The following is a 24071-nucleotide window of genomic DNA, read 5'->3' on the forward strand; positions in this document are numbered from 1 at the left end:
TAGATAAGTGATAGGATCATAGCGATTATTGGGAAACTGGAAGACACAAAATAGAGCAGTGAGATTGGTAACAAACGAATATTCGCATTTGACTAGGTCACCAGAGTAACACCTTTAGTAACATCACTCAATTTAGAAACCTTTCAGGATAGAAGACTTAAAAGTAAAGTAGCAATTATACATAAAGCACTGAGCCAAATACAAAACCAAAACGTAATAAAATACTCAGAAAGACACAGACGCGGTATAGAATACAAAGAGACCGATTTTCTTGTTTCAAGATTTTACTAAATCAAAAACAAAAAACGTTATGTGCCCCTACGAGAGCTACGGAGACGAACACATTTGAAAATAAAATAAAACATTGTCTTCAACTTCAACAATTACTGAATCATTTCAGAAAAAAAAAACATGGCTTTTAATTATTCATTTATGGAAGATATCAGTCCAACTGGTTCATGCGTCGCCTCCTTCATGAGCCTCGTCCTTGTTGTCCTGCAGTTTCATATAGCGCTGAAAGAGCCGTTTATTTTTCCTGAGTGGTTTAATCACCTCGACGGGGTCGTCAAATAGTTCCACGATCGAGTCAGGCACTTCCACGATGGTAGCGATTGATTGCTGCGTGTCCACGAGTTCCTTGTACCACTGGGCGTACTGTACAGCGTCATAACGTGGGTCGTCCATTAAGATCCTTAAAAAATAGAAGAAAAAGTAGATGCAACAGACACATAGTATTTACATTAATTTTGTTTTTTGTACTTGTAGATACAGCTCTAGCAGTTATAACTCTGTATATGTGACTATATCCATATGTAGTTTAATGGCTACAAATTGAATTACATAAGGTATAAAAAAAAACCTTTGCTCCAAGACTTTTCAAATAAAGCGAGTTCTAGAATATATAGGCCCTAATTTTTAGGATATTACAATATCGAAGTTGTCTATAAAATGATGTATAACATGTTAACAAATAATAATTAAATCTTGAGCAACGAATGAAAAAATTGTCTATAAAATGATGTATAACATGTTAACAAATAATAATGAAATCTTGAGCAACGAATGAGTAGCCAGCGTGCATAACTTTTCATATTTTTCATGTGTCAGGGTTCTTAATTATATATATATATATATATATATATATATATAAAGCTGCTGCTCTTGTCTCTTGTCTTGTTGTGTTACTTAACTTGGCTCACTAGGGGTTTCTTGAATATTAAATAATACTTGCTTGGTACTTTCTTGGTTACTCAATTATAATTTAATACTTGCTTAACTCAAATACGAACATTTAATATACATCAACTCTAACTCCTTATATTCACGAATATCGATAATACTTTAATACTTAATAAAACACACAATTATATCACTCTTATGAAATACACAAAACACCAGTCCATCAACTTATAAATATATAAATGCATAAATACCAGTCCAGGAAGTAAACGTCCAACCTTCCTGGACCGGGAGCAAGACCTTACTATCTAACACATTCTCTCGCACATTCAACGAAGACTTAATCATTCAGTTCACAACACGTGCAACACTTCGCATTCGTAACAAGGGGATACAACAATCATACCAAAATATCAAACTAACATTCATTCTCACCATACCTCTCCCTGACATCATGTAACAGTAATCTGTTGAAGTTTCACCCCCTTCCTGTGTGCCACTGTCAGAGAGAGAGAGAGAGAGAGAGAGAGAGAGAGAGAGTCAGTGAGAGGATAGTGATAGGGTGTGGGGTGTAGAATGGAGGGAAGACCGGAATGAGGGTGCACCAGGCAATAAGAGAGACAATATTGAATGAAATATAAGAGATTCTTGTGAAAACTACATGCAGGGCCGGCCTCAGGCAGATTTTACCGATTGCTCCAAATTGGGCCCCGCGCATGGCCGGTGCCACGCAATTTACATTTAGCGTATCCTATCAGGCATGGCTCTTGACACAGGCTATAAAAGGTGTAGGACTTAAAGTGTTAACATATTTAGCGTATCGTACGATTCATGCAGCCTTAATTAAACCACTAGCGCCAGTTGCATTTAATACTTCCTATTTATGTTTTATACTAAATGTTGATATAATGCTTTCATTAATAGTAAAAGTGGATATTATTTTTTGAAATGTAGGGGAAGGGACTCGCGAGCATTCATTAAAATGGACCCCGCAATTTGTAAGGCTTGCACTGACCTACATGCACACTATGATTAATCAGGACAACTTTAGAGCTAACAGCAACGCTTAAGTTTACATTAAAGAATGCTTACGGACACACATACACACACAGCTCTATAGGTTCTGGGTCAAAAACATGTTCTTACACAAGACATATGTTGATCACATTTACAGAATAATGACACATGTAATTAGTTCACGATGCAATTAAGAACGTGACCTATGAAGAGTGTCACACCAACCTGTAGGACTGTGTCAGTCTTGCCAAACGTTGCCACCCAGCAGCTGAATTCTTATGTTTCTCCGCCTTGTCGTGTAACGTTGGTAACGCAGTTCCTTTGCCTTTGCCCAGGAACTCCAGACCAGTAGCTAAAGGTAGCCCCACTACAGCAGCTAAACCCGTCCTACTTGTTAACAGGTTCATTTTGTTTTTAAGTACCCCAACAACTCCACTAACTACTGAGCTTCCTCCTACAATCTAAAAAGAAAAGGCAGGTATAAAGATAACTTAAGTATACAACAAAGTTCCTGAATCAGCCAGAAAAACAACAACAATGACTTAGTTTTAAGTCGCTGATTAATATTCATGACTAGGTTGACACATGAAATGCGTAGGACGTAATTATCTTCTCTTTATCCTATCTTCTCTAATCTATAAGATATGATAAATTTATCGTAAAAAACATAGACGTTACTGATTTAGCCATTATCATTCAGGCAACCTATTCCATGCTCTAATGGTACTAGGAAAGAAGGGGCACTTCAATTTGGTATACTGCATATACTAATTTAATAACTAGACCAACTAGATGGTCAGTACAGTCAGTTTGTATACCCATAAATAAAACAAAAACTATGAAGAGCAGCACATCTTTATGATTCTAAATCTATATTATAACACTTCTTTATTGGCAGGGTTTGAACCTGGGACCAGAGCGCATACCTCGCGACCAGACAGCCATCGATTTTTTGAGTTTAGAATAAATTGAAAAAAAACAACAACTAAAACCTAGACTTTCTATTAGAACCTTTTTTGCAGTGTTCCAGGAAGTAAAGGAGCTGTTTGCACAGCAAAAAGCATCGCAAAGATCAACATATTGTTTTAGACCAGCGTTTCTCAAACTGTGACTTGAACTCCGTAGAGAGGAAGGGGCGTAACAGTTTGACCAAAAGAAAAAAAAACAGGACACAAAAAATTGTATTTGCACTGCAGTTATAAATCCATATAATCAAGTAAAACGACGTTAATATTAATGTTTTAGAAGTAAAATATTAAATTAAAGGAGTCGTTTCATCTTCTTAGCAGAATCGTTCATACTGTATTAGCGATAGCCTTCTGCAACAAGAACCATTGAAATCTTTCTTTTAAAGAAGATATTTCAAAACGTCTTCCTCGATGCGATTCTTCTCGTCTTTCTTACACCAGAATGGTCAAATTTATCCGAGTGACTTGCTTTTGCTTTGTTATCGTTGTTGTTGTGAACAAAGCAGTCCTGCTACCAGACGTCTTGCTGACAAAAGTCACATTATTCGCAGACGATTGCATAATATATAGAACAATAAAAACAACACAAGATACAGAAATTTTACAAAGAGAATTAGATGAATTACAGAAATGGGAAACAAATTGGAGCATGTTTTTCCACCCAGAAAAAATGGCAGTTATTAAGAGTAACAAAAAAACTAAAACAAATTAATTCCACTTATCTTATTCATGGTACACCAGTAACACAGACTAAAAACGCAAAATACGTAGGTGTTATAATAAATGAAAAACTGTCATGGAATCCCCATATTGATGAAGCTATCAAAAAATCAAACATTAGGGTTTATTAAAAGAAATTTCTATAAATCAAATAAGAACATAACACTAAAATGTTATTTAACCTTGGTTAGGCCAATAATAGAATATGCATCCTCCGTTTGGGACCCCTCAACTCAAGAAAACATTAAGAAACTGGAACAGACACAAAATAGAGCAGTGAGATTCATAACAAACGAATATTCACATTTGACTTGAGTAACACCTTTAGTAAAATCACTAAATTTAGAAAGCCTTCAGGACAGAAGACTCAAAAGTAAAGTAGCAATTATACATAAAACACTGAACCATAATCTTCAAATACAAAAACAAAATTAAATAAAATACTCAGAAAGACACAAAGATAAAGGCACATTCCTCGTCCCATATGCTAGGACAAATTTGTACAAATACTCCTTCTTCCCTAGTGCTATTAGAGCATGGAATGGGTTGCCTGAGCTAGCCAGGGAAACCAGTGACTTGGCAGAATTTAAGTCATTGGTTAATATGCATGACTGAATGCATGACGCGTAGGACGTAATCATCTTCTTTTTTTGAAGTAACGTCTGTATTATATATGATAAGATAAGATAAGAGACGCGTATGATCTTACGATCATGTACACTATGTCTACATGCTCCACTGCCTCGATCTTTGTTTATTTGATCTGCGCTTTTCTGACTAGGACATTAAGTAAGTTGAAGACGCCAGGAAAATGAAATTCTGAACTCACAATTCAGAGTAAACAAATTGTGCCAGCATCCACGGTCCACCTATAAACTCAAAATTCATAGGGAAATAAATGGTCACTACTTAAGAGTCTGTCTTAGAAATGACATTGCCTATGTATACGAATATCATAGCTATATTATTTAGTTGAACGTAACCAGCAAAAAAATGACCTCTACTTCGTTTCCTACCTCGGCAGCACTTTCTATGTAATAACTTTTCCTATCATATCTTGAGGCTTCATGCTGGTGCATCATGGCCGCTCGTTGGCATGTGAACTCCAACTCAGCGTACAGCCGGTCATAATCCTTCCAAGCCTGTTTCTTGAAGGAATCTACTTCCTCTAGATTTTTGGCCGTTTGAATCTTCTCTTGAACTTTAGACATGATACAAGTAGTCCTAGTTTCAAGCAACAGATAACCTTGTCAAACTAAATGGACTGGATACGAAATATTAGTTTATTGTGTGTTAGCATATAAATCATATAAAGTTCATTTATTAGATTCATTACAAGAATTATCAAACTTTTAAAGATCCTGTACTCTACAAACGGAATATGTAAGTGCATTTTCAAATCCATTTGAAAACAAGGTTACAAAGACAGTTTGTGTGGAAACACAAACTCAAAATTGGCCCCCAAGGTGGTCCACCCAGGCAGGTACAAAAGGCAGGTTTCAATATTTTCAGAAAGAATATCAGAATAAAATTCTATCAAAGGCAATTGACAAAGAAGAATGGAGAAAGAAGGTTGACAGGTCTTGTGTTGTGCCCCAACGATCCAGCAGACTAAGGGATAGGTGAAAGTGGAGGTAAAATTAGATGTGAACCTGGCCTAACTGATGTCATATAATGATCTAATTGTTTTGTAAAGGGTCAATCTTTTATTCGAAGCCTCAAGGAAAAACAAAAACATTTCCTTAAAATTTGTTTTCCTTTTAGTTAAGTGTCCTATGAGCATAGTGCCGCACTGCAGTTCAAGCGATCATATGAAAAACTACTTATTAATTGTTGTTTTAAATTATTATACATGTATATTCCCCTGCCTAAAATGTGTCAAAACAAGAATTCAAATTTTACGAAAAATGTTCTTTTTTTAGTAGCTCCCTTGAAATCCACCTCGCTACGCAACTGAAATACTGTTGTTGCATATTACAAGCAATTTAATAACTAAACCAACTAGACTTGCGCCTCACTTTCATGGAGGACCTCAGAGAAATGGACACCAGGTGGGAAGAGGCTTCAGACATTGCCAGTGACAGATTTTTGTGAGACAGCTTTCTGCCCAATGCGCTTAAAGGCGCGGGAGGATTTAAGTGCTAAGTAAGTTAGAAAAACAGATAAGGATTTTGAACTACAAATTTTTAACACAAGTATAACGCACTCAAGATACCTCAGAATATGCATTTGTTTTTGTTTTAATTACCGGAAATAGAGCATGGTGGCGGAACTGGGGTAACTCAAAGCAACCCCCCCCCCCCCCAAAAAAAAAAACAACAACACCCTTGCTGGCAAGGGCGAAGTGTTTATAAATTATTTTTTTTGTTGATAACTCCAGGAAGAACCTATTCTAACTTTCGAAAGAATGAAGGGTCAGAATGTAATAAAGATTAACTATTTACACATACATTGATATATATATATATATATATATATATATATATATATATATATATATATATATATATATATATATATATATATATATATATTTGGCGGGGGGTCCAAAAAAAAACGGGGGGGGGGATCCTCCCAACCCTCGCCGATAAAAAAAATCCTGGCTACGCCCTTGGTCATATATCGTTTTAAATTGTATGAGTCGTTCAAGTTGATTTATTGTTGGGTTTAGTCACAAGTGATTTCGATGTGTCACGCTGCTTCAGTGATACAAAGCATGTACTTCAGGGCCAGGTTAATCTAGAACGGTTGACTAGGCTTCTCTCATAAACAACGATACTTGGTCCTTTCCTTTATAAGTGTCTCATAGCACATTTTTGAAGAATATATGTATATTTACTTTTACGGATAATGGTCAACATAGGTAACTAATAACAGCTTAGTAGTTAATTAAGTTTACTATCATGATAACAAGTTAAGTAACTAGGGCCCTGCCTGGGATTATAAATGCGCCAAAGAAAAAAAAATGTTGTGATGTTATTTACACCCAATGCTTGGATTTAATCAGTTCCTAATAGTTAGTACTAAAAATACATCATCCCAACATCCAGTGGGTACGAATGTATACAGACGGAGCATCAGAATCTGGAAGTTAATAATGGGGACAAGCGAAACTTGTCCTAGTGGAAATCATTGTGCTGTTCAAATAGGATATAAAACTAGTTATCTGATGTCTCCAACGGGATAATGAGAACAAAGCAGAAGTAATCAGTTTCTAGTTGATGTCTTTAGTGTAAAAATAGAACAAGAAAAACATAAAAAGTACTTTCATTTTAATAAAACAAAGATTGTACGCAGTGTAATTATTTCAATTAATTTGGATTGGGCATGTAATTAAATCCATCTAGACCAACAACAATAAATCTGTGCGATTAGAAATACTTTTACCAATTGTTTTTTTGTTTAGCGCTATTTCATGCTTTACACTTTTGAAATACCCTTGAGCCTATCACTTAGCTGGACCAGTTGGGAAAATTGTAAAAAAAAAAAGGGTGGGGGAGGAAAGAATGGGATATCTGGGTGAATTTCACTGTAATCGCTTTTTAAAATAATATTTTTTAAAAAAGGGGGAACGACCTGAATTAGAACTCATGTCTCAAGCCGACATACTACATACGAGTCACTCTGCTAAATTAAATATAAGATTGTATAGTTATCTATTGTTATCCATGGCCCTGGGCTCAAACACCGCAAGCTCCCATTCCCCCTCATCCGTTTAGCAGCGGTTCTCAACCTTTTATGCTCGGCTACCCCTTTTTACAATCCCCCACTCTGCCGCGACCCCCCACACACACACACACACATACAGCAAAAGAAGAATAGACAATAACCATCCATATTTTCGATGGTCTTAGGCGACCACTGGCAAATCGTCAATCGACCCCCAAGGTGGTCGCGACCCACAAGTTGAGAACCCCTGGTTTAGACCCTCCCTACAGTATTCTTGACAACATGCAAGATAGCAAGACCAGAGGATTAACTTACGTACAGTTACGATTTATTCAATATAATTTATGCATAGAAGTGAGCGACTTCATGAATATTTTATTTTTCAATTTAACTTGTTTATTTATTTATTTATTTATTCATTTGATCCACAAAGATGCGTTAAGCTTTTGGCTGGGAATGAGCTCTAAATGTTACGATTTTTTGGATCTTAGTCAATGATTTAAAAAGAAGCTAAATATAAAAATAGTTTTTAAGAAAGAGCGGTTTAAGGGGGAACTCCTCATTAGCTACTACATCTCTCAATAATGTATTATTTATTTTCCTTTTTCGATATTAAACAAAATAATCCATTACCAATAATTAATTTTTATATTGATTTATATTTCGTTAGGTACATTAACTAATTGTAAAATGTTTCCACTTGACCCGAGAATAGGTGTGGGATAAATAACGTGTACAATTATCTAAAAGGATAAAATCCACATATTTAGCCATATTTCTTTATACAGAAGGATTTCATTCCTTTTTTTTTTTTTGGTATCTCACAAAATAAATAATTAATTGACTATTGGTTGTTTTTTTTTTTTTTACTGATTAATGTTTTGTTAAGTAACGTCTATAATTGTGTAAAGTTTCCACTTGATACGAGAATGGGTGTGGGAGAAACAACGTATTCAAAATTTGCACCAGACAGAATGAGTTGAGAAAAGCTTTGTAAAAATGCCCAGTTGGCTCATTATCTTATGAAAGTGTATTATCTTTGACACATTTATCTTTTTACCCGCAGCATCCAACCTGGAGACAGAGTCTATTGCATCTAGATGTACATCCTCTCGAAAGATGAGACTGACAATCGGTTATGTAGAATATTTGTGTTGCACAAATAACAAACTAGTGTTTAAGAGGGAAGACATATTAGGAACTCCATTTATTACGTAAACACAAGCGGTGTTGCACTGACGCGCTAGTGTGCAAATGTACATATAATACCAATATGTTACAGGTTACCATTATAAGGTCACAAAGAAATTCGTCAGAGCAAATTTATTATTAAAATGGATACAATGTGTTTGTCTAGTGAAATATTTTTGCGAGCTTGCATTTGTCGTTTTCCTGGATAACACAGCCCTTGTTGCCCAGCATAGTAGATCTCGTAGTTCAGCAATCAATGTTGTAAAATACACACGCACAAAATATAGATCTACACTCATATTAACAAATCTAGTACTAAAAGCTTAACAATAAGATTAAGAACCAAAATAATAGTCAATCTGTGCCAATGGGGTTGTTTCGGATTTCTGACCTACTTTAAGCTAAGTCACGTGGTGGTTGAACAACAAAGAGGAGAATGACCATGTCCTCCTATATATCCATTGCTGATGCTCCTCTATTTTAAAAAGATTTTAAATTCACAAACATTTTAAAATATACAGAGTACATCAACGAACTTCATGAATGTTCAAATAACTATAGTCTATCTATACCAATGTTTTAATAAAAGGCAAAGAAGTGTTTAAGGATTTATACGGTTATTTTCATAAACTTTAACTATTTTTTAAAGTTGTGTATTTCATATACCGGTAGTTCCCGATACATTATGCACATCGATGACATTCATTAAGAATTATTAATATGTGTGTATGATACACGATCATGATTTAACATTATGATTATGGATGATTACGTTCTTAAAGTTCTTGCATTTTTTAAGAAACTCAACGAGTTACTTTATACATTGTCTTATTCTATAACAATTTGATGCGTTGAGCGTTAAAACAACAAAACGCTAATCATCAAGAGGCAGATAATTGTTTCTTTTTATAGAATAGCTTATAGTAATTTTCTAGATTCTAGATTGTAAATGTACTTACATTACATCTTTCTCAAGATCACGTCACGATTTTAAAACGGAAGTTGTTTAGAGGACAAAATATTTTAATAATTGCTATTTAAAAAGTCGATCAGAAATGCACAAAACAAATCGAAACATAAAATGATGAACAAGCAGCAAAAGCCTCATTTTAATACAGATTTTTAGAGGTAAACAAGACCGTGTCAAGGACGCTAAAGTGAACCTCAATGTTTCCAACTTAATTTTAGAAAATTTGATTCTGTGACTAAAAAATATTTGTAAAATGATTTACATGTCCGGGTTTGTTAAGGCCCAGTGAATGGGCTGGGGTCACGAGAGCCATGGTTACGTTAATCTGGCGCCATGATTTGATTTTATCTTTGTAAGCCATCTATCCTTGACGTGAACAGAATCGAATGACAGATTTGGACTTCGCCGATGATGTTGCACTACTCGGGTCTACAAATAAATGTATACAAGAAATGAGAGCCTATATAGAGAGGCATCAGGCATCTAAAATTGGCCTCCGCTTAAACTTGAATTATACTAAAATTGTGCGAATGGGATATAAGACAAATGGTCCCCCCGTCAGACTTAGAGTTTGAAGAATTGGACAAGTTCACATCCCTTGGCAGCATCATAGCAAACGATGGAGACACCAACCATGACTTAGCGTGCTGAATAGAAAAGGCAGGGAGCATTTTCCAAAGAAAGCGACCTACTCGGACAAGGCAAGCTATTTGGCTTGAGATAAAAAGACACCTACTTAACACAATACTCATCCCAACAGCCACGCATGCATGCGATACATGGAGAAAAGACAATTGACAAAAGACTAAACGTGGCTCAACAGAAATAGCTAAGACGGATTTTAGGAGTCAGCTACAGAGATCTCAAACAAGGAATTCCTATGCTGAACTGGAAGTCTCCCACATAAAACATTAACCAATTAGTTGAGTATCTATTGGTTATTAATTTATTTGTTTGGCATCTTAAACAAGGGAAAAAATCGTACTTGACAGATGAATTAGTCCCTTTAAGCTCTGAGTAAACATTTTTTTTTGCTTTAAAAAAACGATCATGTGAACATTCGACGAGATACCCCCTTCTTCCCTCCCTCTTTCACAACTGGTCCAGATACGTGATAGGATCTTAGCGATCATTAAGAAACTGGAACAGACACAAAATAGAGCAGTAAGATTCACAACAATCGAATGTTCACATTTGACTAGAGTAACACCTTTAGTAAAATCACTAAATTCAGAAACACTTAAAATTAAAGTAGCAATTATCCACAAAACACTGAACCATAATGTTCAAATACAAAACCTAATAAAATAATCAGAAAGACAAAAAGAAAAAGGCACATTTCTCATTCCATATGCTAGGACAAATGTTCTTGTTTCAAGGTTCTACTAGACTAGAACATCAACTTGTATGTTCCCATACAAGAACTACGGATACAACACATTTGAAAATAAAATAAGACATTATCTTCGACTTCAACAATCACCGTAAAATTAAAGAGAAAAACAACAACAACATGGCTGTCACAATCCTACTGTGCCCTAGTCTGTAAATGTTGCCACATTGCCACATCTAATGCAGTTTAAATCTTTGTCTGACGTGGAGTTAATATAAGTTATAATTTAGGAAATTCCCTGGCTAAGTCTAGCATCGCTTTTAGTCGCCTTCTGTTTAGTCTTAGAGCAATACTGATATGGTTGGGGTTCAACCCCCCCCCCCCCGAAATGAAATCCCCCCCTCGGGAGGGGGGGGGGGGAGAGGGACTTAAGGGACTGATTTTTTGCTTTAATTTTCTTTATTTTAGGTAAGATTTTAATACTAAACCATCACTTGCCCCAGCGCAGCCAAAGGGGTTTTGAGTTTAAAACCCCTACCATGGATTTTGAGTTTGAAACCCCCTACCACGGGGGGGGGGGGGAGACGGACTTTAGTGACATGTTTTTTTGCTTTGATTTTGTTAATTTTAGGTGAGATTTTAATACTAAACCATCACTTGCCCCAGCACAGCTAAAGGGGTTTTGAGTTTAAAACCACTACCAGGGGGTTTAGAGTTTAAAACCCCTACCAGGGGGGTTTGAGTTTAATACCCCTAACAGGGGTTTTGAGTTTGAAACCCCCCTACCAGGGGTTTTTCCAGTTAAATCCCTTTCTTCTATAAAACAAAAAGGAAGATTTTGATTTTAAAACCCCCTCCAAAATTTACGATAGACCCCCTCTTCAATATGGAAAAAAAAGCAAATTATGCACTCAAAATGTTATGAGCGTAGCTAAATGGGTTTTGACTCAGTTTTAAGTTTAAACTCCCCTCCAGTGGAGTTTGAAGCTAAAAAATACATCTTCAAAAAAAAAAAAAAAGCAAATTACACACTCTAAAATCTAAGAGCGTAGCCATATGGGTTTTGAGTTTAAACCCCCCGCCAGCGTGGTTTGAAGTTAAAAAATACATCATCAATGTAAAAAAAAAAGCAAATTACGCACTCAAAATGCTATGAGCGTTGCCAAAAGGGGTTTTGAGTTCCTATCCCCCTTTACAAGGGTTTGATGCTAAAAAATACCTCTTCAATATAAAAAAAAGCAAATTACACACTAAAATTATTTGAGCGTAGCTAAGCGAATTGGGGGTTTTGAGTTTAAACTCCTTTCCTCCAGATGGTTTTGAATTTAAAATCCCCCTACAGTGCGTTTTGAGGTGGAAAACCTCTATCTTTAATATTACTCTAAAGCAAACTACAGTTACAAAATTCTATGATCGTAGCTAAATTGGGGTTTTGAATTTAAAAAACTACAACAAAGTCCTGAGATTTTTAGTTTAAAACCTCTAACAGATGATTTTGACGATAAAACATTAATTCCTGATCTAAAGCAACCTACAGTCACCCAATTCCAAGAAGGTATCCAAGAGAGGTTACATTTCTACCAGTGGCGGGGCTCCATTAATAAACTGCAGTGAATAGTCATCTGCCGAAATTAAAAACACTAAATGTGGCTCAACAAAGATGGCTAAGACAGATTTTAGGAGTTAGTTATTGAGATCGGGTCTAAATCAAGGAAATCATATGCCGAACTGGGAGTCGACCCCTTAGTAATATTGTGACAGAGCGTCGCATGAGGTTTGCGGGACATGTTCTCCGACAAAATAAATTACACATAAGAAGAGTTGCGATGACATCCTAGTACTACTTGGCGCCACACATTCATGGAGGTCCTCGGAGCAGGTGGGAAGAGGCAGGGTCTTAGTCAGTAAAAATAGCACATACATTTTTGAAATAAGACTTTTTAATAGCAGGAAAATGCACTGTAGATACCTCAGAATATGCATTTTGTTGACATTCTATGCCAGAAATAGTGCTTGGCGGCGGGGCTCCGCCCCGCTCTAGGGTGAGCTCCTAGAGCTCCCCCAGAGCCCCTTGCTGGCAATGGCGGGGAGTCAACAATTTTTCACTAACTCAAGGAAGAACCTATTCTAGGGCACAATAAACGTGTTCCAAAAGAATGAAGGGTCAGAATGTAATAAAGATTATGAACACACACACACATACATATATACAAATATTTTTTTTCGCGAGGGGGGGGGAGGGGCGAGGGGGGGAGAGAAAAATCCCCCCCTAACCCCCCCCCCCCCGAAAAAAATCCTGGCTACGCCCATGATATATATATATATATATATATCTTCCTTCATTGTGCTCCAAGCTGAACAAAATATTTTTTTCCATAAACTCGATCAATGCTCTGGAATACTGATTACATATAAGGCCCGGCTAGGTTGGGCCCTTTGCAGGAATAATCTACTATACTTACACAATGCATATATAGCTGTAGCATTGCCTTATAGTTGCTTATAAAAAAGCATTCTGTACTGAAAAAAATGGTATTTAAGTCAATTTTATGTACAATGTAATAATTATTCATTTATGGAAGCAATCAGTACAACTGGTTCATGCGTCGCCTCCGTCATGAACTGCACCATTGTTGTCCTGCAGTTCCATATAGCGCTGAAAGAGCCGTTTATTTTTCCTGAGTGGTTTAATCACCTCGACGGGGTCGTCAAATAGTTCCACGGTCGAGTCAGGCACGTTCACGATGGTAGAGATTTCTTGCTGAGCGTCCACAAGTTCCTTGTACCACTGGGCGTACTGTACAGCGTCATAACGTGGGTCGTCCATTAAGATCCTTAACAAATAGAAGAAAAAGTAGATGCAACAAACACATAGTATATTATATTTCTGCATACAGTTCTAGTAGTAGTAACTCAGCAAATATAAGTTCATACATTTATAGTTTGAGGGTTACAAATTCACTAACATAAGGTAATGTATAAATCTAATCTTTGCACGAAAACATTTCAAATAAAGTAAGTTCTAGAATATATAGGCCCTAGATCTCCCATATTGAAATTCCGATATTGTCAATAAAATGCTCGCGAATAATAGTCAGATCTTGAAACTAATGAGTAGCTAGCATTCTGAACTTTTCACATTGTTTGTGTAACCGTTCTCTGTTGAAGTTTTGTCCCCTGCCCATGTGCTACTGTCAGACAGAGAGAGAGAGAGAGAGAGAGAGAGAGAGATTGTCTGTTCAAGAGATACACAGTTAGCGAGAGGATAGCGAAAAGGGGTGGGGTGGAGAATGGAGAAAAGTTCGGAACAGTGGCGTAGCTAGGGATGGGAACGAGGGTGAGAGTGCATTAGAGAACGAGGGTGAGAGTGCATTAGAGAACGAGGGTGAGAGAGTGCATTAGAGAATGAGGGTGAGAGTGCATTAGAGAATGAGGGTGAGAGTGCATTAGAGAACGAGGGTGAGAGTGCATTAGAGAATGAGGGTGAGAGTGCATTAGAGAACGAGGGTGAGAGTGCATTAGAGAACGAGGGTGAGATTGCATTAGAGAACGAGGGTGAGAGTGCATTAGAGAACGAGGGTGAGAGTGCATTAGAGAACGAGGGTGAGAGTGCATTAGAGAACGAGGGTGAGAGTGCATTAGAGAACGAGGGTGAGAGTGCATTAGAGAATGAGGGTGAGAGTGCATTAGAGAACGAGGGTGAGAGTGCATTAGAGAACGAGGGTGAGAGTGCATTAGAGAAGGAGGGTGAGAGTGCATTAGAGAACGAGGGTGAGAGTGCATTAGAGAACGAGGGTGAGAGTGCATTAGAGAACGAGGGTGAGAGTGCATTAGAGAACGAGGGTGAGAGTGCATTAGAGAACGAGGGTGAGAGTGCATTAGAGAACGAGGGTGAGAGTGCATTAGAGAACGAGGCAGAGAGTGCATTAGAGAACGAGGGTGAGAGTGCATTAGAGAACGAGGGTGAGAGTGCATTAGAGAACGAGGGTGAGAGTGCATTAGAGAACGAGGGTGAGAGTGCATTAGAGAACGAGGGTGAGAGTGCATTAGAGAATGAGGGTGAGAGTGCATTAGAGAACGAGGGTGAGAGTGCATTAGAGAATGAGGGTGAGAGTGCATTAGAGAACGAGGGTGAGAGTGCATTAGAGAACGAGGGTGAGAGTGCATTAGAGAACGAGGGTGAGAGTGCATTAGAGAACGAGGGTGAGAGTGCATTAGAGAACGAGGGTGAGAGTGCATTAGAGAATGAGGGTGAGAGTGCATTAGAGAACGAGGGTGAGAAAGCATTAGAGAACGAGGGTGAGAGTGCATTAGAGAACGAGGGTGAGAGTGCATTAGAGAATGAGGGTGAGAGTGCATTAGAGAACGAGGGTGAGAGTGCATTAGAGAATGAGGGTGAGAGTGCATTAGAGAACGAGGGTGAGAGTGCATTAGAGAACGAGGGTGAGAGTGCATTAGAGAATGAGGGTGAGAGTGCATTAGAGAATGAGGGTGAGAGTGCATTAGAGAACGAGGGTGAGAGTGCATTAGAGAATGAGGGTGAGAGTGCATTAGAGAACGAGGGTGAGAGTGCATTAGAGAACGAGGGTGAGAGTGCATTAGAGAATGAGGGTGAGAGTGCATTAGAGAATGAGGGTGAGAGTGCATTAGAGAACGAGGGTGAGAGTGCATTAGAGAATGAGGGTGAGAGTGCATTAGAGAATGAGGGTGAGAGTGCATTAGAGAACGAGGGTGAGAGTGCATTAGAGAACGAGGGTGAGAGTGCATTAGAGAATGAGGGTGAGAGTGCATTAGAGAATGAGGGTGAGAGTGCATTAGAGAACGAGGGTGAGAGTGCATTAGAGAACGAGGATGAGAGTGCATTAGAGAACGAGGGTGAGAGTGCATTAGAGAACGAGTGTGAGAGTGCATTAGAGAATGAGGGTGAGAGTGCATTTTAGAACGAGGGTGAGAGTGCATTAGAGAACGAGGGTGAGAGTGCATTAGAGAATGAGGGTGAGAGTGCATTAGAGAACGAGGGTGAGAGTGCATTAGAGAATGAGGGTGAGAGTGCATTAGAGAACGAGGGTGAGAGTGCATTAGAGAACGAGGGTGAGAGTGCATTAGAGAACGAGGGTGAGAGTGCATTAGAGAATGAGGGTGAGAGTGCATTAGAGAACGAGGGTGAGAGTGCATTAGAGAACGAGGGTGAGAGTGCATTAGAGAACGAGGGTGAGAGTGCATTAGAGAACGAGGGTGAGAGTGCATTAGAGAACGAGGGTGAGAGTGCATTAGAGAACGAGGGTGAGAGTGCATTAGAGAACGAGGGTGAGAGTGCATTAGAGAACGAGGGTGAGAGTGCATTAGAGAACGAGGGTGAGAGTGCATTAGAGAACGAGGGTGAGAGTGCATTAGAGAACGAGGGTGAGAGTGCATTAGAGAACGAGGGTGAGAGTGCATTAGAGAACGAGGGTGAGAGTGCATTAGAGAACGAGGGTGAGAGTGCATTAGAGAACGAGGGTGAGAGTGCATTAGAGAACGAGGGTGAGAGTGCATTAGAGAACGAGGGTGAGAGTGCATTAGAGAACGAGGGTGAGAGTGCATTAGAGAACGAGGGTGAGAGTGCATTAGAGAACGAGGGTGAGAGTGCATTAGAGAACGAGGGTGAGAGTGCATTAGAGAATGAGGGTGAGAGTGCATTAGAGAACGAGGGTGAGAGTGCATTAGAGAATGAGGGTGAGAGTGCATTAGAGAACGAGGGTGAGAGTGCATTAGAGAATGAGGGTGAGAGTGCATTAGAGAATGAGGGTGAGAGTGCATTAGAGAACGAGGGTGAGAGTGCATTAGAGAATGAGGGTGAGAGTGCATTAGAGAACGAGGGTGAGAGTGCATTAGAGAATGAGGGTGAGAGTGCATTAGAGAACGAGGGTGAGAGTGCATTAGAGAATGAGAGAGATAATATAGATTGAAATATTAGGCGTTATTGTGAAACCTACATCAAGTAAACTTTGATTAATCATGACAGCTTTAGTGTTAACATTAGCTCTTAAGTTTACATTGTAGAGTGTTTATGAACACACACACACACACAACTCTAGGTTCTGGGTCATACACATTTTCTTACTCAAGACACATGTAGATCACTTACATTTACACTATAACAACACGTGTAATTTGTTCATTTTGCAATTATGAACGTGACCTATGAAGAGTGTCACACCAACCTGTAGGACTGTGTCAGTCTTGCCAAACGTTGCCACCGAGCAGCTGAATTCTTATGTTTCTCCGCCTTGTCGTGTAACGTTGGTAGCGCCATTCCTTTGCCTTTGCCCAGGAACTCCAGACCAGCAGCTAAAGGTAGCCCCACTACAGCAGCTAAACCCATCCTACTTGTGAACAGGTTCATTTTTTTCTTAAGTATCCCAACACCTAGACTAGCTATTGAACTTGCTCCTACAATCTAAAATGAAAAGGCAGTTATAAAGGTAAGTTTAGTAAACAATAAAGTTCCTGAATCAGCTAGGAAAACCAACGACTTATTAGAGTTTAAATCACTAATTAGTTAACATGCATGACTAGGTTGACACATGAAATGTTTAGGACATAAGTATCTTCTCTTTTGAAGTAGAATCTCTAATAAATAAGATAAGATAAACATATTATATAAATTATAGACGATATTGATTCAGTCATTATCATTCAAGCAACCTATTCCATGCTCTAATGGCAGTAGGGAAGAAGGAACTCTTCGTTTAGTATGCTGGATATATATATATATGGGACGTCGTTTCATCTTCTTAGCAGAATCGTTCATACTGTATTAGTGATAGCCTTCTGCAACAAGAAACATTGAAATCTTTCTTTTAAAGAAGACATTTCAAAACGTCTTCCTCGATGCGATTCTTCTCGTCTTTCTTACACCAGAATGGTCAAATGTATCCCGAGTGACGTGACCTCGCTTTGTTACGGTTGTTGGCGGGAACAAATCAGTCCCGCTACAAGATGTCTTGCTGAAGACGAGAATGATCTTACGATCATGCTTCACTGTCTCGATTTTTTTTTTTCAATTTGATCTGCGCTCTTCTGACTCTTCATATAGTAAGTTGCAGACGCCACGAAAATGAATTTCTGAAGTCAAAATTCAGAGGAAAAAAATGGTGCCAGCATCCAACTAGCTGACTAACGTTTGGAGGTGGGACGTTAATATTTTCTTTTATCTATAACGATGTCACTACTTACAGTCTGTCTTAGAAATGACATAGCCTATGTTAATGAATATCAAAGCTATATCCTTTAGTTTACCTTAACAAACAAAAAGAAGACCTCTACTTTATCACTTAACCTACCTCGGCAGCAGTTTCTATGTAAAAACTTTTCCTATCATATCTTGAGGCTTCATGCTGGTGCATCATGGCCGCTCGTTGGCATGTGAACTCCAACTCAGCATACAGCAGGTCATAATCCTTCCAGGCCTGTTTCTTGAAGGAATCTACTTCCTCTAGATTTTTGGCCGTTTGAATCTTTTCTTGAACTTCAGACATGATACAAGTAGTCGTAGTTTTAAGCAACACATAACCTTGTCAAACTAAATGGACTGGATACGAAATATTAGTTTATTATGTGTTTGAATAGAGATCATAAACAAGTTCATATATTTGATTTATTGCAAAAATTGTCAAAATATTTTACAGTTCTTTTCAAGATCCTGTACTCTTTAAATGGAATATTTTCAAAACCATTTGGAAAAAAAAATAAGGTAGAGAAATAGATGTTGTGTGTACGGAAACATTTATTTAGTTAACTGAAAATATTAATTTTGATTTGCTGATTTGACCACAAAAGTTGAGAAACGAAGCTTCTTAATTAAGTTGCACTGATTATTGATTTCAATGTATTTCCCTGACTGAAATCGGTCAAAACAAGAATTCAAATTTCACGAAAAATTTTTCGAGCTACGCGCTTGCATTCCATCTCGCTACGCAACCATATTACTGTTGTTGCATATGGCAAGCTATTCAACTCTTTCTCTCCTAATTAACGATGCCATAGTTGATTTGACCCCATTAAATTCAATTAATTTTTCATTTAATAAACTTTAATTTATATTACATAAAAAGAGCATGCATTCTCCTATAATTCTACACCAAAAGTAACGTTTTCTGATTACAAACAAATATGTTGTTGAAGTGTTATCATAACAGGGTAGAATGTACAAATATGAAAAAAAAGAAAGAACAATTCTGTCAGGACGTGGAAAATAATTACGAAGATAAAGAGTTAATAACTAAACCAACTAGACTGGCAGTAGGCCTACTAGCAGTGTGTATGACTAGACGTAAGAATAGCTGGGAGAGATGGTGGACATCTTTATAAATCTAGAATATCTAGGTTATAAAGTAAGAAAGTGAAGTACCCACTCTCAGACCTTGCCATCTATCGGGCAGATAATGTAATGACTTAGAGGTCATCTGTTTCTGTGGACCAAGATCTATGTTATAGTCCCTCTTCATTAGTCCTTCTATGACGTCATTACAGTTGCGGTATTGTAAATAGCTCTGTTAGAAGTCGATTTTTTTTTTTTTTACATGAGACAAGACAGACAGAAGGATAGACATTTTTTCTTAGATTCCAGATTTGTGTAGGTCTATTTAAATACGAGGGGCAACTGTTTTTTTAATGGAATTAATTGACAGCAATTTAATAACATATGCTGTAATGTTTGTTTGCAATTTTACATTATTCATAAAATCTATACATTTATATGCTTAATTAGCTTTTTGTCAGCGTTATTCTATTTTTCAAAACGAAAATTAAATTTTATTCCTGAGAAGTAATATATTCTACAATGATTATTAATTGATAATAAAACAAAACGATAAAAATATATTATTATTGACAACAATGCCGGTTTTGATGTATTTAATTAGCCTAGTACACATATTAAAAGTGAAATACTACAACCTACTGTGTCCATTTTCTCCGAATGCAGTTATCCCAGTTGGAACATGAAACGTTCTATCAAGATGTACATGTTGACTATAAGCAGGTGGGTGTATCAGATTTGACGTGCTTGGTCTAGTTTCTGATACAAGACCTTTCAGGTCATATATACCAGTGTGGTCATATATACCAGTGTGGTCATATATACCAGTGTGGTCATCTATACCAGTGTGGTCATATATACCAGTGTGGTCATCTATACCAGTGTGGTCATATATACCAGTGTGGTCATATATACCAGTGTGGTCATATATACCAGTGTGGTCATCTATACCAGTGTGGTCATCTATACCAGTGTGGTCATATATACCAGTGTGGTCATATATACCAGTGTGGTCATATATACCAGTGTGGTCATATATACCAGTGTGGTCATATATACCAGTGTGGTCATATATACCAGTGTGGTCATATATACCAGTGTGGTCATATATACCAGTGTGGTCATATATACCAGTGTGGTCATATATACCAGTGTGGTCATATATACCAGTGTGGTCATATATACCAGTGTGGTCATATATACCAGTGTGGTCATATATACCAGTGTGGTCATATATACCAGTGTGGTCATATATACCAGTGTGGTCATCTATACCAGTGTGGTCATATATACCAGTGTGGTCATCTATACCAGTGTGGTCATCTATACCAGTGTGGTCATATATACCAGTGTGGTCATCTATACCAGTGTGGTCATCTATACCAGTGTGGTCATCTATACCAGTGTGGTCATCTATACCAGTGTGGTCATCTATACCAGTGTGGTCATATATCGTTATTTCATGAGTCGTTCAAGTTGATTTATTGTTGGGTTTAGTCACAAGTGATTTCGATGTGTCACGCTGCTTCAGTGATACAAAGCATGTACTTCAGGGCCAGGTTAATCTAGAACGGTTGACTAGGCTTCTCTCATAAACCAACGATACTTGGTCCTTTCCTTTATAAGTGTCTCATAGCACATTTTTGAAGAATATATGTATATTTACTTTTACGGATAATAGCAAACTTAAGTACCTAGTAACCGCTTAGTAGTTAATTAGGTTTACCATTAAGTAACCAGCGCCTTGCTTCGAACTATAAATGCACCAAAGAAAAAACATTTTGGGAGGTTATTTACACACAAAGCTTGAATTTAATCAGTTTCTAATACTTAATACTTTACTAAAAATGCATTATCACAACAAGCAGTGGGTACGAATGTACATAGTAGCATCTTCAGAAGAATCTTCAACAAATGGAGGAGTTCATTGAATGACTTGATGGAGAAAGATAAGTTTCATGCAAACAGAGCAGAAAGGAAGTATTACGTATTACAGCTTGCAGATACCACACCACTAAACCACCGGCGTACGCGGAACAGCCAGATCATCTTCCTGACCGATCCAAAGTTTTGTTTTTTAATCTGATAGCTCCTATATCAAGGAACTCGGAACAGCTCTTATAAACCTCAACAAATAAGAGCATGAAAACTGTCCTCCAGTGAATCCTAGCACACGTTACAATAGAAGAAAATGAAAAAGCTGATCGAGAATTCCTTCTATCTGGTAGAGTTGACAAAAAAAAGTAGTATTAAACTAACTATAGACCAGTTCTCACCCAAACTACCGGAAAACTGGAAGCTTATTACAAGTTAACTCTACACTAATCAACGAATAATTTGTAGACTCCGAACAGGACGCAACGGAATGAGCTAACACATGTTCCGGAAGTTTGAGATCGGGACTAGCGGAACTTGTCCAGGTGGAAACCATTGTGCTGTTCAAATAGGACATGAAACTGGTGTCTCCAACGGGATAATGAGAACAAAGCAGAAGTAATCAGTTTCTAGTTGATGTCTTTAGTGTAAAAATAAAACAAGAAATTAAATTTAAAAAAAAAGCTTATACGAAGTGTAATTGTGTCAATTAGTTTGGATCAGTCATGTAATTAAATTTGTAATAGATCTAGACCAACAACAATAAATCTGTGTGATTAGAATATTTTTACCAATTCTTTTTTGTTAATGCTATTTCATGCTTTTAGCTTATTCAAAACGAAATTCGTCGGGGCAAATTTATTAATAAAATAGATACAATATGTTTGTCTAGTACAATATTTTTGCGAGCTCTCATTTGTCGGTTTCCTGGATAACACAGCACCATAGACATATATATATAGACTGGACGATAAAGAACAAATTATTATCGGAAATATTTGGGAAAAGAAAAGTTTGTAGATCCACATCACAAACCTATATATATTTGCCTATGTCTATGATTATAAAACAAAGACAAAATATTGGGAATATGGCAGTTTAGCACTTTTCAAAACTAAAGATCAAAGGTATATATTGGCTGAAATGTTAGTCCTAGAATTTATAGCTCAATCGCCGCCATTTTTTTTTCACATAGATAGAGTACATAAAACATATTGACTCCCCCCAAATAAAAATAACTTCCTACTTCCAGTCTATATTTATTTATGTCTATGCACAGCACTTATTGCGCAGATCTAGCAGTTCAGTAATCAATAGATCTACTTTCATATCTTACTAATCACACATTATAATTATGTTCGGCGCGTATGCATGTGTTAATCTAGCCCTACATGTTAATTAGAGAATTAAACTATACTGTCATTAAACTATACTAAGTGATTGGTTTTGCTGGCTAATTCAGACAACACATTCCATGCTCTAATGGCTATAGGGAAAAATTAGCACTTGTAAAATTTGCCCCAGCTTTTGGAATAAAAAATGTGTCCTTGTGTCTTTTGGAGTATTTATATTGGATTGTGTTTTTTGTATTTGTAAGTTACGGTTCAGTGTTTTATGCATGGACGTAGCCAGACCCCCTTGCTGGCAATGGCGGGGAACTTACAATTTTTCCACTAACTCCAGGAAGAACTTATTCTTGGGTACAATAAGCGTCTTCCGAAAGAATGAAGGGTCAGAATGGAATCCCCCCCCCCCGAGAAAAAAATTCCTGGCTACGCCCATGTTTTATGTATTATTGCTACTTTACTTATAAGTAAATTTCGTGATTTTACTAATGATGTTACTCAAGTCAAATGTGATTATTCCTTTATACATCTATTTTGCGTCTGTTCTAGTTTCTTGATGTTGTCAATGCCGCCGTACACTGACACATTCTTACAGTTACGTTCAGTAAATCTAAACCTACTTACCCAGGCTCAAAAACTATAGGTCAACACTGTGTAGATCTTACTTAAAAATTCAAACGTGAAACTGGTCCACCAAAACATGCAGGAGTGTCACGTTTGGGTTTCCACAGTCGATGTTGAATGGATGACTTTCATTCTATCGGTAAACAAGGAGCTAAATGCAAGCAGTTATTCAAACCACACGTTTCAATGTGTGTCTGTGTCACGTGGACAAGTTTAACTTCATTACTAATTGAAGTCTTACAAAGTGCATATATCTATACTTTAGAAAGAGATGAGCCCAACACACGCACACAAATGTTTGAACCTGCTACACGTACGCAGAATATCGTCTGCTACATCTACATTCGCTAAGTGTCACTAGATCAGTGTTTCTCAAATGTTTCACTAGAGACCCTCGACATCTTTTTTAAACAACCAAAATTACGCTCTCTCTCCCTTGTCAGGTATGGGGAGTTGGGATAGTGCAATAAGTTTACCCTGTGTGGTAAGAGGCCGAGCCCCGGCGCCAAGCGATTTTTTGCATTTGAGCTTGAGAAATGATTAACTCAATGAGTGCGGAGCGTCTATCCCATAGACGGTCTGTCTGCCCTAAACGCACGGAACGTCTATCCCATAGACGTTCTTACCCTACCTTTGTTTCGTTGCATTTTTAAATTAAAAATTTTAACTAACAACAGTGGAACTATTTTTAATTTATAAAAGAGTTCTTCATCCTTTGTTTACATAGAAATTAGAAGCTTTTGGCTTTATTTAGACATTTATTTATTACTTTTTTTACAATGTAAAAAAACGTCGCCATGACTACGCTAGTCCAAGACACACCCACAATGTTGACTACTGAAGAAACTTTATAATTATTCTAAAAATTATCACAAAT

General features: G+C 37.5%; 2 protein-coding genes across 4 annotated transcripts; both read right to left on the bottom strand.

Annotated features, from left to right (window-relative positions):
• Positions 1-266: 266 nt before the first annotated feature.
• LOC106072047 (uncharacterized) lies at positions 267-9845 on the bottom strand. Its single transcript, XM_013232313.2, has 4 exons — positions 9704-9845; positions 4901-5148; positions 2422-2657; positions 267-691 (listed from the first exon to the last, which is right to left on the bottom strand). The coding sequence occupies exons 2-4, from the start codon at positions 5093-5095 to the stop codon at positions 457-459; spliced, it is 666 nt and encodes a 221-aa protein (XP_013087767.2). The 5' UTR covers positions 5096-5148; positions 9704-9845; the 3' UTR covers positions 267-456.
• Positions 9846-13575: 3730 nt separating this feature from the next.
• On the bottom strand, positions 13576-23282 carry LOC106066547 (uncharacterized). 3 transcript variants are annotated; one of them, XM_056028118.1, is made up of 4 exons: positions 23195-23282; positions 18373-18620; positions 17251-17486; positions 13576-13881 (listed from the first exon to the last, which is right to left on the bottom strand). In XM_056028118.1, exons 2-4 carry the CDS (start codon positions 18565-18567, stop codon positions 13647-13649), a joined length of 666 nt encoding a protein of 221 aa, XP_055884093.1. In that variant the 5' UTR covers positions 18568-18620; positions 23195-23282; the 3' UTR covers positions 13576-13646. The 3 variants fall into 3 exon arrangements, with proteins under 3 accessions (XP_055884093.1, XP_055884092.1, XP_055884091.1); XM_056028117.1 differs by lacking the exon at positions 23195-23282 and adding an exon at positions 19992-20133; XM_056028116.1 differs by lacking the exon at positions 23195-23282 and adding an exon at positions 19988-20133.
• Positions 23283-24071: the final 789 nt, after the last annotated feature.

Source organism: Biomphalaria glabrata, chromosome 4 (genome assembly GCF_947242115.1).
Source record: "Biomphalaria glabrata chromosome 4, xgBioGlab47.1, whole genome shotgun sequence".
NCBI lineage: Eukaryota > Metazoa > Mollusca > Gastropoda > Planorbidae > Biomphalaria > Biomphalaria glabrata.

Bases quoted from the DNA above. Each gene is read 5' to 3' on its own strand.
- LOC106072047 (XM_013232313.2), bottom strand. From the start codon at position 5,095: ATGTCTAAAGTTCAAGAGAAGATTCAAACGGCCAAAAATCTAGAGGAA. The intron at 2,658-4,900 runs GTAGGAAACGAA...TTTTCTTTTTAG, and splicing joins ACATAGAAAGTGCTGCCGAG to ATTGTAGGAGGAAGCTCAGT. The intron at 692-2,421 runs GTTGGTGTGACA...CTATTTTTTAAG, and splicing joins AGACTGACACAGTCCTACAG to GATCTTAATGGACGACCCAC.
- LOC106066547 (XM_056028118.1), bottom strand. From the start codon at position 18,567: ATGTCTGAAGTTCAAGAAAAGATTCAAACGGCCAAAAATCTAGAGGAA. The intron at 17,487-18,372 runs GTAGGTTAAGTG...TTTTCATTTTAG, and splicing joins ACATAGAAACTGCTGCCGAG to ATTGTAGGAGCAAGTTCAAT. The intron at 13,882-17,250 runs GTTGGTGTGACA...CTATTTGTTAAG, and splicing joins AGACTGACACAGTCCTACAG to GATCTTAATGGACGACCCAC.